Source organism: Galdieria sulphuraria (genome assembly GCF_000341285.1).
Source record: "Galdieria sulphuraria unplaced genomic scaffold scaf_35, whole genome shotgun sequence".
NCBI classification, from domain to species: domain Eukaryota; phylum Rhodophyta; class Bangiophyceae; order Galdieriales; family Galdieriaceae; genus Galdieria; species Galdieria sulphuraria.
Window position 1 is genome coordinate 116,663 of NW_005178440.1, and position 18,928 is coordinate 135,590.

Genomic DNA, 18,928 nt, shown 5'->3' on the forward strand with positions numbered 1-18,928 from the left:
ATAGCAAATCGTGTATATATGTCAACACTAAAAACTGCCATAAAAAAATGTTTATCAGCTATTCGCAGGCTTAATATTGAAAATATATCAAATATAGAACCTAATGTTAATATAGCTTATAGTAAAATTGACAAGGCTGTCAAAAGAAAAGTAATTCATAAAAATAATGGTGCGAGAAAAAAACAAAGAATTATAAGAATCTTTAATAAGAGAAAACAAGATTTATTATCATCTAATTAATACACTTAGTATTATTAATTTTATTTTTAACTAAACAAAATAAAATTCATGATTAAAGATATAACAAGCAAAAATCACAATCAATATCGTCATCAATACGCTTTAACTGATTTAATAGAAATTCAGAAAACAAGCTTTTACTGGTTTTTAAAAGAAGGTCTAATTGAAGAAATAGAAAAATTTTCCCCTATCATTGATTTTGATAAAAAATTCATAATATATTTCTCAGCAAAAAATTTTAAATTAAAATACCCAAAACACAAACCAGAAGAGGCTAAAAACAAAGAAATAACTTATGGAGCTAAACTTTATATTCCTTTTACTTTAAAAAATAATCTAACAGGAGAGAATATTGATTCTCGTTTAGATGTAGGAGAAATGCCTCTAATGACAGATAGAGGAACTTTCATTATAAATGGTTCCGAAAGAGTTGTAGTTAATCAAATAGTACGTAGTCCTGGTATTTATTATAAGCTAGAATACGATAAGTATAATAACCCTATATACAGTGCAACTCTAATTCCACATAGAGGCTCTTGGTTAAAATTTGAATTAGACAAAAATAATCTAGTATGGGTTAAATTTGATCAAATAAATAAAGTATTTCTTGCATCTTTTTTTAAAGCATTAGGTTTCAAAAAAAAAGAAATTTTAGAAAATATAAAACATGTTAAATACTTTGAAGAAAAACTTTTAAAGTTTTATGACAAGCCTAAAGAAAGAGAAATAATTGAAATCTATCAGTCTATGCAGATGTTTGAAGATGAGAAAGGAAATTTGATTAATAAATTTGCTGATAGAAAGAAATATGATTTAGGTAAAATCGGAAGGATAAAATTAAATAAAAAACTAAATTTAGATATTTTAGATACTATAAGAACAATAACAAATAAAGATATATTAGCAATTGTAGATTATTTAGTTGGTCTATCTTTTGGTATTGGTAAAATAGATGATATAGATCATCTTTCTAACAGACGTATAAGATCTGTAGGTGAACTACTACAACATCAATTTAGAATTGGACTAAGCAGAATTGAACGTAATATTAAAGATAAAATTACCACTTCTAATGATGAAGATATTGCTCTAAAAACTATCGTTAACGGTAAACCCTTATTAATGGCTATAAAGGAATTTTTCAATTCTAGCCAGCTTTCTCAATTTATGGATCAAGTTAATCCTCTAGCAGAATTAACACATAAACGTAGAATCAGTGCATTAGGGCCTGGTGGCTTAAATCGTGATCATACTGGGTTTGTTGTTAGAGATATACATCCAAGCCATTATGGTCGTATTTGTCCAATTGAAACACCTGAAGGAACTAATGCAGGTTTAATTGGTTCTTTAGCACTTAATGCTAGAGTTAATAAATATGGGTTTATAGAAGCTCCTTTTTATAACGTAGAACAGGGAAGAGTATGCTATGAAAAGGCAATTTCATATTTAAATGCTGAAGAAGAAGATGAATTCAAAATTGCACCAGCAGATATTTTAGTCGATGATAATGGACATATTAAAGGAGATATTATACCGGTTCGCTATTATCAAGAATTTATCACCGCTTCTCCTGAAGAAGTAGATTATATTGCTATTTCTCCTGTACAAATTCTGTCAGCAGCAACTTCATTAATTCCATTTGTTGAGCATGATGACGCGAACAGAGCCTTAATGGGATCTAATATGCAACGACAAGCTGTACCGCTATTATATCCTGAAAGACCTATAGTAGGAACAGGACTAGAAACACAAATTGCTAGAGACTCTGGAATGGTTATCGTAAGTGAAGATGATGGTGAAGTTACTGAAGTTACAGCCAATACAATTGTAATAAAAACTTCTAATAATCAGTATAAAAAATATATATTACAAAAATACCAGAGATCAAATCAAGATACTTGTATTAACCAAAAGCCAATAGTTTGGCCAGGTGAAAGAGTAAAAGTAGGTCAAGTTATTGCAGATGGTTCAGCAACTGAAAAAGGTTCATTAGCATTAGGTAAAAATATATTAGTAGCTTATATGCCTTGGGAAGGGTATAATTACGAAGATGCTTTTATAATAAGCGAAAGATTAGTATACGATGATATTTATACATCGATTCATATTGAACGATATGAAATAGAAGCTCGAATCACAAAATTAGGAGCAGAAAAAGTTACACGTGATATCCCAAATGTAGGAGAAAATAATTTAAAACATTTAGATGAAAGAGGTATTATTAAAATAGGAACATGGGTTGAATCAGGTGATATACTAGTGGGCAAGGTTACACCTAAAGGTGATTCAGATAATCTACCAGAAACTAGATTATTAAAAGCTATTTTTGGAACAAAAAATAGAGAAAGCAATGTAAGAGATTCCTCATTAAGAATGCCCAATGGTAGTAGAGGTAGGGTCGTTGACATCAAAATATTTGGTAAAATAAATGATATTACTGAAAGCACTAATATTATAGTTAAAGTATATATTGCTCAGAAAAGAAAAATTCAAGTGGGTGATAAAATGGCTGGTCGTCATGGAAACAAAGGTGTCATTTCGAGAATTTTACCACGAGAAGATATGCCATATCTTCCTGATGGTACTCCTATTGATATTATTTTAAACCCATTGGGCGTGCCTTCAAGAATGAATGTAGGTCAGTTATTTGAATGTCTTTTGGCTTTAGCAGGTTATTATTTAAATAAACGATTTACAGTTATGCCTTTTGATGAAATGTATGGTGTAGACTCATCAAGAAAAGTAGTTAATAAAAAATTAAAACAAGCTATGGAAATTTCTGATTTAGAATGGTTATTTAACAAAAATTCTGCAGGTAAAATTCCTCTATTTGATGGTAGGACAGGGGAACCTTTTGATAATCCAGTTACAGTCGGAATTGCGTATATGTTAAAATTAATTCACTTAGTGGATGATAAAATGCATGCAAGAGCTACAGGGCCTTATGCATTAATAACACAACAACCTTTGGGTGGTAGAGCACAAAATGGTGGACAAAGACTAGGAGAAATGGAAGTTTGGGCTTTAGAGGCATATGGAGCAGCTTATACTTTACAAGAATTATTAACTATAAAATCTGATGATATGTATGGCAGAGTAGAAGCCCTACATTCTATGATAAAGGGAAATCCTATACCACAAGCAGGAATACCAGAATCATTTAAAGTTTTAATAAGGGAACTACAAGCTTTAGGATTAAATATATCCACAAATAAGATTACTTCTGAATTAGAATCTTTATCTACTAAAGCAGAAATAGATATTTTATCTCATCAATCAACTGATAATAAACTTAATAGTAATGATATGGTAAATAAAATTAAGTATAAATCAGAAATAAATAAGAACCAAAGTATAATACATAATAAAAATTTTGAGATCAGAGAAAATTTTCAATAAGTTTTAGTAAATTTATATAAGTTAATAATTATTATGAATAAAATAGAACAATTATTTGATTATATAAGTATAAGTCTAGCTCCGCCAGAAAAACTGTTAAAATTAGGAGAACATGCATTACCTAATGGTCAAATAGTGGGAGAAGTTAATAGCACAGAAACAATTAATTATAAAACCCTAAAACCGGAAATGGGAGGATTATTTTGTGAAAGAATTTTTGGTCCTGTTAAAAATTGGGAATGTCATTGTGGAAAATATAAAAGATTTAGAGCGAAAAATTTAGTTTGCGAAAGATGTGGAGTAGAAGTCACGGAATCTAAAGTGAGAAGATATAGAATGGGTTATATTAATTTGTCTACTCCTGTAACACATATTTGGTATATAAAAGGTTTGCCTAGCTATCTGGCTATAATTTTAGATATGAGACCAAAAGATATTGAGCAAGTTGTATATTACAATTCATATATTGTAATAAATATCAAAAATAAAAAACTAAAACTAAGTAACGGTAGATTAATTGAAGAACGTTCTTTATTAAATGAAAAAGAATGGGAAGAATTAGAAGATAAAATTTATTTAAAGGATTCCGAATTAGAATCTAATGAGAATAATGAAACTTGTGATGAAATTTCGGCTCCAGAAATTGATGCAGAAAAAGCTATTGAAATAGAAATAGGAATTGGAGCTGAAGCAATAAAAAAATTACTAACTAATTTAAATTTAGATATAGAAGAGGAAAAATTAAGAAAATCTATTAGTTATATTGATGATCAGCTTGAACTTGCTAAAGCTATAAGACGTCTAAGACTTTTACAAAATCTTATAAGCTCTCAAACAAATCCTGCATGGACTGTATTAGAAGTATTACCAGTATTACCACCTGATTTAAGACCAATGATACAATTAGATGGAGGACGTTTTGCTAGCTCGGATTTAAATGATCTATACAGAAAAGTAATTCACCGTAATAATAGATTAGTGAAATTACAAGAGATTCTAGCACCAGAAATAATAATTAGAAATGAAAAAAGAATGTTACAAGAATCAGTAGATGCTTTAATTGATAATGGCCGTCGTGGGAAGACAGTTGTTGGTGCAAATAATAGGCCTCTAAAATCTTTATCTGATATTTTAGAAGGTAAACAAGGTCGTTTTAGACAGAATTTATTAGGAAAACGAGTAGACTATTCGGGAAGATCAGTGATTGTAGTAGATCCCACATTAAAACTTTATCAATGTGGTTTACCAAAAGAAATGGCAATTATCCTATTTGAACCATTTATAATTAATGCTTTAATTCATCAAGGACTAGTGTATAATATAAAAGCTGCTAAAAAGCTTATACAACGTAATGAACACGTAGTAATGGAAATTCTAGAAGAAGTGATACAAGGACATCCTATCTTGTTAAATAGAGCACCAACATTACATCGTTTAGGAATACAAGCGTTTGAACCTGTAATAGTTGAGGGAAGGGCAATTAAATTACATCCATTAGTATGTCCTGCATTTAATGCAGATTTTGATGGTGATCAAATGGCTGTTCATATACCTTTATCAATTGAAGCTCAAACTGAGGCAAGAATACTTATGTTTGCACCACATAATTTTTTATCGCCTGCAACAGGTGATCCTATAATTACACCAAGTCAAGACATGGTTTTAGGCTGCTATTACCTGACAGCTGATAATCCTTATTCACAAAATATCAATGAAAATTATTTTGCTAGTTTTGATGATGCTTTAATAGCATATGAAAACAACTTAATCACTTTGCATAGCTATATTTGGGTACGGTTTGACGGTATAATAGATGACGAATTTAAAGAGAATTTAATATTAGCGAAGAAAATTAGCTCTAACTGCTACTTGTATATTTATCCAAATCGTCAAGTAAAAGAATATTTAGATAATAAAATGAAAATACAATATGTGCGTACTACTGTAGGCAGAATTTTATTTAATACGACTATTACTAATAGTGTATCCGAAATAATTCTTAAAGATGATAAATTTAATAGAGGATCAATAAGCAATGACAGATAATATAATTTCTTATCTGGATAGAAACTTAATATTTTTAAATAGAGTAATAAATAAGAATGAACTGAAACAAATTATTGCCTTTTTCTTTCAAAAATATGGTATAACAGTTGCTACTAAAGTTGCAGATGAGTTAAAAACATTAGGATTTCATTATGCTACTAAAGCGGGCTTATCTTTAAGCCTAGAAGACCTAAAAGTTCCAGTATTAAAAAGGGAATTAATTGATAATACTGATTATCAAATTCAACAGACAGAAAATAAATATCTTAGGGGTGAAATTACTATTGTAGAAAGATTACAAAAAGTAGTTGATACATGGAATAACGCTAGTGAAGACTTAAAAAATGAGTTAGTTAATTATTTTATTCATAGAGACCCCTTGAATCCTATTTATATGATGGCTTTTTCTGGTGCTAGAGGTAACATTTCACAAGTTAGACAATTAGTAGGAATGCGTGGTTTAATGGCAGATCCTCAAGGTCAAATTATTGATTTACCAATTAAGAGTAATTTTAGAGAGGGATTAAATTCTACAGAATATATTATATCTTCATATGGAGCTCGTAAAGGTATAGTAGATATAGCACTTAGAACAGCTGATTCTGGTTATTTGACGAGAAGATTAGTTGATGTAGCGCAAGATTATATTATTAAGTCCCGGGATTGTGGCACGAAACAAGGCATATATTTAACAGATTTAAAAGATAATGATAGAGTAATTATTCCACTTGAAAAGAGATTAATAGGAAGAGTTTTAGCAGAACAAATATATGATGTTTATACTCAGGAAATTATAGCAAATTATAACCAAGATATTTCACCTAAGTTAGCTGAAAAAATTGTAGCACTTGGAATTAAGGAAGTATTTATTCGTTCTCCTTTAACTTGTGAATCAAAACAGGGTGTTTGTCAGCTTTGTTATGGATGGAATTTAGCATATAATAAAATAGCTGATATTGGTGAGGCCGTAGGTATTATTGCAGCTCAGTCTATTGGGGAGCCTGGAACGCAATTAACTATGCGAACTTTTCATACGGGAGGGGTTTTTACTGGACAATTAGCAAAACAAATTAGAGCACCTTTTGAAGGTAGAATTTTACCATTCGGCCTAAAGAAGACTTCATTAACTAGAACAAGATATGGTGACAAGGCTTTATTAATTGAAGACAATGTAACTATAACAATTCAAAGTGATAGTAATGTAAAAGAATCATTTGAGCTCAAACCAGGTGTTATCTTATTTGTAACTTCTAATCAATTAGTAAAAAAAAATGATTTAATTGCAGAATTTCCATTAAGTAGCCGTCTAATTACAGAAAATGCTAATAAGAGAGTTATTACTGATCTCTCAGGTGAAGTGTATTTTAGTAATCTTATTGTTGAAGAAAAAATAGATTTAAATCAAGACAAGAATGAATATATAAAAAGAATAACTAGAAATGATGGAACAATTTGCATTTTAGCAGGAGAAATATATAATTTACCTTTAGATTCTAAAATTAACGTACATAAAGCTGAATATATACATAAAGGACAAAGCTTAGCCACACTTGAATTAGTTAGTCAATTTGGAGGTAAACTTCATAAGTTATATAATAGTCAATTTGAAGAAGATATAAATGCTGAATTAGCTCATGCTTCAATTCTTTATGATGGAATTGAAACATTATATGTTGATAAATCTAATATTAATGAACAGTATATTTTTCAAACAGTAAATAATAGAAAATTTATTCTTAAAACTAATCCTGGTAATTATATCTATAATAATAGATTTGAAATTTTTGGGGAAGAAATTCTTGATAAATATCGTACTGAAACGGGTGGAATTATAAAATATGATACGATTAAAACTTCAAAACGTATAAAAGATAATGAGGGATATGAATTGCTAGAAGAAGGGACTTTGTTTTGGATTCCTGAAATTACATATGAGCTAAATATAGATCATTCATTGCTGAAAGTAAAAAATGGAGAATTTATAAAGTCATCTCATTTAATAACTGATCAAATCTCAGCCCCTTATGATGGGATTATCGAGATTATAAAAAAACATAATATGGTTAAAGAAGTTATTCTAAAAATAGGCACTCTTTATCCAATTAAAGATGATAAATTGGTTAAAATAATAAAAAAGCAAAATAAACAAATTATATACAAGGATAATTTTTTATTTCAAATTTTTAATATAAAACATATTGACATAGCTTTTATCGAAATTTATGAATATTCATCAACAAATTACTTATTGATTAGACATGCTTATCCATATGAGATCAAAAAAAACACTGAAAATTTCTTTAGTATTCAAAGATTTTCACAAGAAATTACTTCTTTATTAATTTTTAATAAGATTTACTTAAGATATAAAGATGGACAAAGAATAAAATCATTAACTGGAATAAATTTAGTTAAAAACATATGGATATGTAAATTACAATCTAATTTCTCATATTTTAAAATAAATTTTGAACTTATTAAAAATAAAATCGGAAAAATTAATAAACTAGAAATAGTATTTTTAGAGCATATTAGTCTAAAAAAACAAAATTCTATCAAATCTAATAAAAATTTAACTTCAACAAAAATTCTAGTAGATCTAAAACAAATATTAAATGCATCTGATATAATTGCTCAAACAGATATTTTATGTAAAGAAGATGGTCAAGTTTTAAACATTAAAACAGATAAAATACATAGAATATTAATTTTAACTGAAAAAGATAAAAAATCTTATATTAATAATTCGACTAAATGGAATGTAAAAAAAGGAGATTGGATTAAAGCTGGGGATTATATAAGTGATAATGTTATAGCAAAAGAATCTGGACAAGTTCTGGAATGTAATAATAATTCTATCATTGTGCGCAAAGGGAAAGTCTATTTAATCTCTATTGGAACGGTTTTACTTATAAAAAATCAAGATTTTATTCAGAAAGGAGATACTATTGCAGTTTTGTCCTATGAAAGGTTTAAAACTGCTGATATAGTACAAGGATTACCTAAAGTGGAAGAAATTTTAGAGGCGAGAAGAGTGAAGGAACAAATTCTATTATCTAAAGATTGTGGTCATTTATACTTTGAGGAATTAAAAAATATATTATGGATTTTTGATTATAACAACTTAAAAGCTCTTACTCGGCAAAACTTATTAGATTCAGAGGTAGATAAGTTACAATTAGCGTACATGAGTTATGTAAACTTAGCAGATTCAATAATAGATGGTTCTTATAACACTCATCTACTATTAGATTTATATTTTGAGTTTTTTATAAAACATGTTGTAGGTTATTTGCCTCAACAAAGAGACATATGCGTAGAATTAAGTTTTAGGAAAATACAAAATAGTTTAATTAATGAAATTCAATATGTTTATCAATCGCAAGGTGCTGACATCTCTGATAAACATATTGAAGTAATTATCCGTAAAATGACTTCAAAAGTAGAAATGACAAGTTGTGAAATGGATGAAATATATACTGGAGAATTGATAAATTTAGCACAAATAAAATCTATGAATCTAGGTATTAATTTACTAGAGAAATTACAATTTAAAAAAGAAGTAAAAAAAAGAAGGGAGAAGAAGAAGAGAAAAGAAGAAGAGAAAAGAGAATTTAATAAAGAATATAGTGAAGATGAGCTATATGTGCAATTGAAAGAAAGAGAAAATGAAGAAGTTTTATCTTTTGATTATAAACCAATTTTATTAGGAATAACTAAAGCCTCATTAACTACTAAAAGTTTTATTTCTGCTGCAAGCTTTCAAGAAACTAGACGTGTATTAACCAAAGCAGCTTTTGAAAATCATATAGATTGGCTAAAGGCATTAAAGGAGAACGTAATTATTGGTCGTTTAATTCCTGCAGGTACTGGGTTTAAACAATTTTACTTATATGAATATACAAAAAAAAATTCTGAACAAAATATTATTTCTATAAATCCATATAATTTTGAAGATAATATCATATATAAATTATTAACTAATAAACTAGAAAAGAATAAGAAATTGAATTAATTATGAATTAAAAATCTAAAAAAGGATTTAAAATATTATGACAACATCCATTGTTACATTATCAGAGCTTTTAGAAGCTAGGGTTCATCTAGGTCATAGGTTTAATAAATGGAACCCTAAAATGGTAAGCTTTATTTATGCAGAGCGGAATAAAATTCATATCATAGATTTAGTCCAAACAGCATTTTTCTTAGGCTCAGCATGTGATTATGTAAAAATTTTAGCAAAACAAGGAAAGCAATTTTTATTTGTTGGAACAAGACAAGAATTAAATACAATTCTTGCTGAAGAAGCACAAAGATGTAACTCCTTTTATATAAATCAAAGATGGTTAGGAGGATTACTAACTAATTGGGTCACAATAAAAAGTAGAGTACAAGCTTTAGAAGACCTAGAAAAAAAAGAAGAAGAAGGCTTTTTTAAGAGTTTACCTAAAAAAGAGTCGTCACGCTTAAAGAAAGAATTAGATAAACTACGTAGGTATTTCAATGGCATTAGGCAAATGAATACTTTGCCTGATGTAGTAATTATTACAGATCAGAGAAAAGATTTAACTGCTGTACAAGAATGTAACAAACTTAATATTCCTACTATTTGCATTGTAGATACGAATTGTAATCCAGATATAGTTGATTTGCCTATCCCAGCTAATGATGATGCTATTTGTTCAGTTAGATTAATAGTAGGTAAACTAGTTGATTTTATTAAAGAAGGTCAGAAAGAAAGAGAATTAAGTAAAAATAGTTAACATTTTCTATTAACAGTATATAAAAAAGGAAAATAAAATGTTAGAAATTTCTGCTCAATTAGTTAGTTCGTGAAAATTACAGGCGCAGGCATGATGGATTGTAAAAAAGCCTTAAAAGATTCTAATGGAGACAAATCTAAGGCAATAGAAACTTTGAGAAAGAAGGGTTTAGCTTCTGCAGACAAAAAGGCTAGTAAAGTTGTTACAGAAGGAATCATTGTAAGTTATATTCATACAGGCTATAAAATAGGTGTATTAGTGGAAGTCAATTGTGAAACAGATTTTGTAGCTAGAAGAAATGAATTTAAAGATTTTGCTAAAGATATAGCTATGCAAATTGCAGCTTCTCCTAGTGTTGAATATATTACATTTAGTGATATTCCTTCTGAAATTATAGAAAAAGAAAAAAAAATTGAATCAATGAGAGAAGATTTAAAAAATAAACCAGAACATATTAAACAAACAATTATAGAAGGAAGAATAAGAAAAAATTTAGAACTTCTAGTTTTATATGACCAACCTTATATGCGTGATCAATCAATAAATATTGAGACTTTAGTAAAATTGAAAATATCATATTTTAATGAAAATATAAAAATCCGCAGATTTATAAAGTATATATTAGGTAATTAAATTTGATTTTCCTTAAAAATCTTTGCTATACTACTATAAGTAAGTATTCTTGAATTTATATTATAAGATTTTATATATTACGTGAATATGCTAATATCATCAGTTAAGGTTGGAGAACATTTTTATTTGACTCTAGGAGCTTTTAAGTTACATGCTCAAGTTTTTATTGTGTCATTTTTTGTCATTTTTATTTTAATTGTTTTTTCTGTATTGGGAACTAATAAAATGTCACAAACTCCTAGAGGTTTACAGAATTTTCTTGAATATGTTTTAGAGTTCATTCAAGATATAACTAAAAGTCAAATTGGTGAACACTACTATCGTGACTGGATACCTTTTATTGGAACATTATTTTTATTCATTTTTGTTTCTAATTGGTCCGGTGCTTTGATTCCATGGAAAATAATAATACTTCCGGAAGGAGAACTTTCAGCACCAACTAATGATATTAATACGACAGTAGCTTTAGCCTTACTAACTTCTCTTGCTTATTTTTATGCAGGGATTAGTAAAAGGGGATTACGTTATTTTTCTCGCTATATAAAACCTACACCAATATTATTACCAATTAATATTTTGGAAGATTTTACCAAACCTTTGTCTCTAAGTTTTCGTTTATTTGGTAATATCTTAGCAGATGAGTTAGTTGTTTCTGTTTTAACTTTATTAGTTCCTTTAATTGTTCCTCTACCTGTTATGATGCTAGGCTTATTTGCTAGCTCAATTCAGGCTTTAATTTTTGCAACCTTAGCCGCTGCATATATTGGTGAAGCGATTGAAGAACATTAAATTATAAAGATACATATAATTAAACTTATATAAGTGGTTAACGAAATTTGTTTATTGCTTGATAATTAAATATGGTAATATAAATACTATGGATTCTATTATTTCTGCCGCATCGGTAATAGCAGCTGGCTTAGCTGTAGGTTTAGCTGCTATAGGGCCTGGTATTGGACAAGGAACTGCATCTGCTCAAGCAGTTGAGGGAATTGCTAGACAACCTGAAGCTGAGGGAAAAATTCGTGGAACTTTATTATTAAGTCTTGCATTCATGGAAGCATTAACTATTTATGGATTAGTTGTAGCTTTATCTTTATTATTTGCTAATCCTTTTATAAATCAATAGGATATAAAACGCTTAACTTTTAATTCAAAAGTTAAGCGTTTTATATCCTATTGATTTATCATTGTGTATAATATTAATATATTATTAATCATTATTACTAAATAATTTAATTAATCATAGAATCATGCTATATATAAATTCATTTAGTCTTTTAGCTGAAGGTGGTTTATTTGATTTTGATGCTACTTTACCATTTATTGCTCTAGAATTTTTACTTTTAATAATTGTGTTAAATCTAATTTATTATCAACCAATTATTCAAGTAATTGATTCTAGAGAAGAATACATTAGAGAAAATTTAAATAAAGCTTCAATATACCTTGATGAAGCAAATGAGCTTGCTAAGAGTTATGAATTAGAACTAATAGCTGCGCGTAAAGAAGCTATTAAAATGGTTACAACAAGTCAAAATGAAGCTCAAGAATTTGTTAATGCTCAAATTCATCAAGCCCAAAAAGAAGCTCAAGACTTAATTCACTCTTCAATGATGCAATTTGAAAAAGAGAAAAATAAAGCTATATATAGCCTTGAAAAGCAAGTTGAACAAATAAGCGAGCAAATAAAAAATAAATTAATTAGTACATATATTAAAAAAGGTTAGGATAATAGTGAATATGTTCTTTGATGTTTTAGGTTATGAGATTTCGAAATATTCAATAAAGATAAATTTCGATTTATTAGAAACTAATATAATTAATATCTTTATATTAATTATTATGTTAATATATCTGGGAAGAAAATTTCTGGGCAGTATTCTTATAAATAGACAAAATAGAGTAATTACATCTATCCGAGAATCAGAAGAACGTTTAGAAAAATCAACTATAAGACTTAGTGAAGCGAAAAATCAATTAAGTTCTGCACAAATTATAATAAATCAAATAAAACAAGAAGCTAAAAATACTGCATCCTCTGTTAAAGAGTCAATTTTAAAACAAGGTAAGACTGATATAGAGAGACTATTATTAAATACTAAGAATTATATTTATAATACAGAATTACAAATCAAAAAACAAATTAAGCAGCAAATTGCTGCTCTAGCCTTACAAAAGGTACAAAGTAAATTAAAAGATGAATTAGATAACAATCTCCAACAAAAAATTATTGATCAGAGTCTAGCAATGTTAACGATAAGGAACAAATAATGCATAATAATTACAAAATAGCTAAAGTTTATGCAGAAGGTTTATTTGAAATAGCTAAAACTAAAAATTCATTAACTGAAATCAATGAACAATTGAATTCAATTAAAACTCTTTTAAAAAAAATGCCTGAATTTTATTATTTTTTAGTTAATCCTCTAATTGATCAACAAATAAAAAAAAACGCTATTAAAATTATTTTTAATAAAAATCTTGATAAGATAACTTTAAATTTTTTATTAATATTAATTGAACGAAGAAGAATGATATACTTTTATGATATTGTTGATCAATTTATTATAATTTGGAATAAAGCTACAAGTACTAGTATAGTTGAAATCTCGTCAGTAATTTCATTAACAGAACAACAACAACAGTATTTAATTAATAAATTAAAGGAAATAACTAAAGCTAGTTACATTGAACTTAAATTGAAAATCGATCCAAGTCTGATTGGTGGTTTAATTATTAGATTTGGATCCAATTTAATAGATTTAAGTTTAAGGGGACAAATTGAAAAATTCGCCTTATATTTAGGAATAAATNAGTATTATACAAACAATAAAATCATAGGTTAAATTTATATGGTAAATATTAGACCTGATGAAATAAGTACAATTATTAAAGAACAGATTGAAAAATATGAAACAGATATTCGTTTATCAGCTGTTGGTACTGTTCTTCAAGTTGGAGATGGCATTGCTAGGGTTTATGGATTAGAGGAAGTTATGGCTGGAGAATTGTTAGAATTTGAGGACAAGACTGTAGGAATAGCATTAAATTTAGAAAATGATAATGTTGGTGTAGTATTAATGGGAGAAGGCTCTAATATATTAGAAGGGAGCCCAGTTAAATCTACAGGAAAAATTGCACAAATACCTGTTGGAGAAGAATTTTTAGGAAGAGTAGTAAATGCTTTAGGCAAATCAATTGATGGTAAAGTTGAACCTATATGCTCTGAAAATAGATTGATTGAAATGTTAGCACCAGGTATAATTGTGCGCCAATCAGTTTGTGAACCATTGCAAACTGGTATAACAGCAATTGACGCTATGATTCCTATTGGGAGAGGACAACGTGAACTTATAATTGGCGATAGACAAACAGGTAAAACTTCAATTGCTTTAGATACAATTATTAATCAAAAAGATCAAGATGTCATTTGTATTTATGCTGCGATAGGACAAAAAGCTTCTTCTGTAGCGCAAGTTGTATCAACTCTCGAAGAAAAAGGGGCATTAGGCTATACTATAATAGTTGCTGCTAATGCAGATGAACCAGCAACTCTACAGTATATTGCACCTTATACTGCTGCTAGCTTAGCTGAATACTTTATGTATAAAGGAAGGGCAACTTTAGTAATTTATGATGACTTAACTAAACAAGCACAGGCATATAGACAAATGTCTCTATTATTGCGTAGACCTCCAGGAAGAGAAGCTTATCCAGGCGATGTGTTTTATTTGCATTCTAGACTCTTAGAACGTGCGGCAAAGTTAAATCAAAAATTAGGCGGGGGAAGTATGACGGCTTTACCTATTATAGAAACACAAGCAGGAGATGTCTCAGCATATATTCCTACTAATGTAATTTCAATTACTGATGGTCAGATTTTTTTATCTAGTGATTTATTTAATTCAGGAATTAGGCCTGCTATTAATGTTGGTATATCCGTCTCTAGAGTAGGCTCTTCTGCACAAATCAAAGCTATGAAACAAGTAGCTGGTAAGTTAAAATTAGAATTGGCACAATTTGCTGAATTAGAAGCTTTTTCTCAATTTGCTTCTGATTTAGATAAAGCAACACAAAATCAACTTGCTCGAGGACAAAGATTAAGAGAAATGCTAAAACAATCTCAAAATTCTCCAATTCCAGTAGAGGAACAAATAGCTATTATTTATAGTGGAATTAACGGCTATCTAGATGAAATTCCATTACATAAAGTAAGTTCTTTTATTAAAGCCTTAAGAGAGTATATTGTCAATTCTAAATCAAAATTTATTGAACTTATTAAAATTAATAAACAACTAGTTTCAGAGGCTGAAGACATCCTAAAACAATCAATTCAAGAGACAAAAGCTACTTTTTTAACTAATGAATAATAAATAAAATTAAAAGAAGAAATAAAATCTTTGTAAGAGTATCCTTACAAAGATTTTATTTCTTCTTTTAATTTTATTTATTATTCACTAGTTATCCATTCATAACCTTTAGATTCTAATTCACTTGCTAGGCTTGCATCACCTGTTTTAATTATCTTGCCTTTATACATTACGTGAATATAGTCTGGTTGAATATAATTTAGAATCCTCTGATAATGAGTAATTATTATAATTGATTGTTTAAATTGGCTTATTTTCAAAATACTTTTAATAGCGTTTGAAATATCTTTTAAAGCATCTATATCTAGTCCTGAATCTGTTTCATCTAAAATAGCTAGTTTAGCATCTAGTAATGCCATTTGAAGTATTTCATTCTTTTTTTTCTCCCCTCCAGAAAATCCTTCATTTACTTTTCTATGTAAGAAGCTTTCATCAAGACCAACTAGCTTTAATTTTGGATAGACAATCTCTAAGAATTTCAAGGGATCAACTGTACTTGTTTGATTAAATTTAAGCTTTGAATTATAAGCAAGACGAAGAAAATCGATATTATTAACTCCTGATATTTCTAACGGATATTGAAAAGCTAAGAATATACCTAAATTAGCTCTATCTTCTATAGTATAATCTAATAAATTTTGCTCTTGAAATATAATTTCACCTTTAACAATTTTATATAAACTGTGTCCAGCTATTACCTTAGATAAAGTACTCTTACCTGAGCCATTGGGCCCCATTATAGCATGTATTTCACCTTGTTTAACATTAAGATTAATACCATTTAGAATATATTCTTCAGTATTTGCTAATTTAACATGTAAGTTTTTTATTTGTAATAAACTATTATGCGTCATCCTACACTTCCTTCTAGTTTTAGACCTAACAATTTATCAGCTTCTAAAGCAAATTCTAATGGCAGTTCAGTGAAAACTTCCTTACAAAATCCACTGACTATCAATGAAATTGCTTCTTCTATCGATATGCCTCTTTGCATAAAATAAAAAAGTTTTTCCTCATTAATTTTTGAAATAGAAGCCTCATGCTCTATTATGGAAGATCTATTATGAACTTCTATGTAAGGGAATGTATTAGCTTCTGAACTGTTACCTATTAATAGGGAATCACATTGAGAATAATTTCGTGCTTTAGAGGCATTTGATGATATTTTTACTTTCCCTCTATAACTATTTATTGATTTGCCTGTTGAAATTCCTTTTGAAATTATTTTACTTTTACTATTTTTTCCAATATGAATCATTTTACTGCCTGTATCAGCTTGTTGATAATGATTTGTTAGTGCCACAGAATAAAACTCTCCTTTAGAATAATTTCCGACTAGAATACAGCTAGGATATTTCCAAGTAATAGCAGAACCTGTTTCTACTTGAGTCCATGAAATTTTTGAATTTCTTTCTGCGCATAATCCCCTTTTGGTAACAAAATTATAAATTCCTCCGTTTCCATTTTCATCTCCACTATACCAATTTTGTACTGTAGAATATTTAACTTCTGAATTCTCTAAAGCAATAATCTCGACAACTGCAGCATGAAGTTGATTTTTTTTGTATTGTGGTGCTGTACATCCTTCAAGATAGCTTACATAGCTGTTTCGATCTGCTATAATAAGTGTCCTTTCAAATTGACCAGATTCTTCATTATTTATTCTGAAATAGGTTGATAATTCTAATGGACAAATTGTATCGGGAGGAATATAACAAAAAGAACCATCAGTAAAAACCGCAGAATTAAGTGCTGCAAAATAATTATCACCAATCGGTACTACAGAACCTAAATATTTTTGAATTAGAGAAGGATATTTCTGAATAGCTTCCGAAATCGAGCAAAAAATTATACCTTGATCCGCTAATTCTTGTTTAAAAGTTGTTCCAATTGATACACTGTCAAATACTGCATCTACAGCTACATTAGTTAATCTTTTTTGTTCATTTAAAGGAATCCCTAATTTTTCAAAAGTTTTAAGCAATTCTGGATCTACTTCATTTAAACTTTGTAGCTTTTTTTGTTGTTTAGGTACAGAATAATAGAGTATGTTTTGGTAATTGATTTGTTCAAATTTTAGATATTGCCATTTAGGAACATACATTTGTTTCCATTTTTTATATGCTTTTAGTCTAAAATCTAGCATATATTTAGGTTCATTTTTTTTTTTTGAAATTAAAGTAACGATCTCTTCATTGATTCCTTTAGGGAAATCCTCATTTTGTATTTTAGTACTGAATCCATATTTGTATGACTTGTTAATAATTTGCTCTAATTTTAGCGTTGTAGCATCTAATGATTGGTTCATACTTAATTTAAGCTTAAATAATATATACTATTATTAATCTATTTTTCTATTAATGTTATTTGAAAATATAAATAATTTCATATATAATGAGTCATATGGCTTAGTGTATAAATTTAATTTGTAGTTTTTTAATTTAAATAAAATTTGGATTTTAAATTAAAGGATATTCTATTTACACTATAAATACTTTTTTTTAAATTAATAATAATTAGCTTATAAACAAGCCATAAGTAAGAATTGGATGAATATATTGATTTATTTGACTCTTCATAGATGTTAAATTTTTTCAATTTAACTAAATAAGTAGAATATCTAAAATTTTCATAAAATATATTTAAAAATCTTTCACTAATAAAACTTGAATATTTAATTTCTTTTTTAGATAATTTGGTTAGTAATATAATATACTTAATGATCGGGCTAAGAATTAAATTATTTATTTCATAAGTACTAGTACTTAGTAATAAATAATTAATAAGATAAAAGTTTATTGCCAAAAATACAATAAATTTATACAAAAAATAATTTTCTAATATTGTTTTATATATTAATTCTAAATTAATTGGTGATAATATTTTCAAGATAAATATATTTAATGATATACTTATTAATAAAAGAAGATACAGTGATTTCATTTTATAAATAAAAAGAATTTTATTTATCAAAAGTTTAGTTTTAAATTCTAGAATAAAGCTTAATAATATACATGTACTAATTATAAAGATATAAAGACTCAAAAATATATTAAAATTTAGATTAAAACAAATAATCATGACACAAATAATAATCCTTTTTGTAACAAGAGATAATTTACAAAGATATATCCAAGGCGATACCAAGTAGATCTTTGATATTGTATAATAATATAGATTAGTCATAAGTAGTTTTTTATAAGATTTAAGTTACTGGGTAGGTGGCGAAACTGGTAGACGCATCACACTCAAAATGTGACGACTTTTGTTATAAGGGTTCAAATCCCTTCCTACCTAATTAAAATTAATGTGATTGATGTTATAAATGATTATATTATATCTAACGGTTTTCGCAATATTTGGTCGTCAAGCGCGCCTGTATCGAACAAAATTTTCAAGAGTTGTATGTTGCCTTTTTAGAAAAAGCTGCAGAAATTCTGGAATAAGGTCTTCCAGCTAGTATTGTCCAAATCA

General features: G+C 28.0%; 6 protein-coding genes and 1 non-coding gene across 7 annotated transcripts; 6 read left to right on the forward strand and 1 right to left on the reverse strand.

Annotated features, from left to right (window-relative positions):
• Window positions 1-8: 8 nt before the first annotated feature.
• On the forward strand, window positions 9-9,727 carry Gasu_40590 ([pt] DNA-directed RNA polymerase subunit). The gene is made up of 5 exons (XM_005704977.1): window positions 9-150; window positions 221-248; window positions 299-3,549; window positions 3,661-5,620; window positions 5,673-9,727. Exons 1-5 carry the CDS (start codon window positions 19-21, stop codon window positions 9,698-9,700), a joined length of 9,399 nt encoding a protein of 3,132 aa, XP_005705034.1. The 5' UTR covers window positions 9-18; the 3' UTR covers window positions 9,701-9,727.
• A 1-nt stretch (window position 9,728) lies between these two features.
• Gasu_40600 ([pt] small subunit ribosomal protein S2 (plastid)) lies at window positions 9,729-10,500 on the forward strand. Its single transcript, XM_005704978.1, has 2 exons — window positions 9,729-10,176; window positions 10,225-10,500. The coding sequence occupies exons 1-2, from the start codon at window positions 9,738-9,740 to the stop codon at window positions 10,446-10,448; spliced, it is 663 nt and encodes a 220-aa protein (XP_005705035.1). The 5' UTR covers window positions 9,729-9,737; the 3' UTR covers window positions 10,449-10,500.
• Window positions 10,501-10,518: 18 nt separating this feature from the next.
• Gasu_40610 ([pt] F-type H+-transporting ATPase subunit a) lies at window positions 10,519-11,893 on the forward strand. The gene is made up of 2 exons (XM_005704979.1): window positions 10,519-11,073; window positions 11,149-11,893. The coding sequence occupies exons 1-2, from the start codon at window positions 10,539-10,541 to the stop codon at window positions 11,868-11,870; spliced, it is 1,257 nt and encodes a 418-aa protein (XP_005705036.1). The 5' UTR covers window positions 10,519-10,538; the 3' UTR covers window positions 11,871-11,893.
• Window positions 11,894-11,948: 55 nt separating this feature from the next.
• Gasu_40620 ([pt] F-type H+-transporting ATPase subunit c) lies at window positions 11,949-12,306 on the forward strand. Its single transcript, XM_005704980.1, has one exon. The coding sequence runs from the start codon at window positions 11,959-11,961 to the stop codon at window positions 12,208-12,210; it is 252 nt and encodes an 83-aa protein (XP_005705037.1). The 5' UTR covers window positions 11,949-11,958; the 3' UTR covers window positions 12,211-12,306.
• A 12-nt stretch (window positions 12,307-12,318) lies between these two features.
• Window positions 12,319-15,477, forward strand: Gasu_40630 ([pt] F-type H+-transporting ATPase subunit alpha). Its single transcript, XM_005704981.1, has 4 exons — window positions 12,319-12,788; window positions 12,844-13,269; window positions 13,323-13,899; window positions 13,951-15,477. Exons 1-4 carry the CDS (start codon window positions 12,335-12,337, stop codon window positions 15,452-15,454), a joined length of 2,961 nt encoding a protein of 986 aa, XP_005705038.1. The 5' UTR covers window positions 12,319-12,334; the 3' UTR covers window positions 15,455-15,477.
• Window positions 15,478-15,511: 34 nt separating this feature from the next.
• Gasu_40640 ([pt] ABC transporter, Fe-S cluster assembly protein SufB) lies at window positions 15,512-17,778 on the reverse strand. Its single transcript, XM_005704982.1, has 3 exons — window positions 16,316-17,778; window positions 16,173-16,259; window positions 15,512-16,115 (listed from the first exon to the last, which is right to left on the reverse strand). The coding sequence occupies exons 1-3, from the start codon at window positions 17,760-17,762 to the stop codon at window positions 15,535-15,537; spliced, it is 2,115 nt and encodes a 704-aa protein (XP_005705039.1). The 5' UTR covers window positions 17,763-17,778; the 3' UTR covers window positions 15,512-15,534.
• Window positions 17,779-18,669: 891 nt separating this feature from the next.
• Gasu_nc0056 lies at window positions 18,670-18,751 on the forward strand. Its single transcript has one exon. It is a non-coding gene; the product is annotated as a tRNA-Leu (tRNA).
• The last annotated feature ends 177 nt before the right edge of the window (window positions 18,752-18,928 follow it).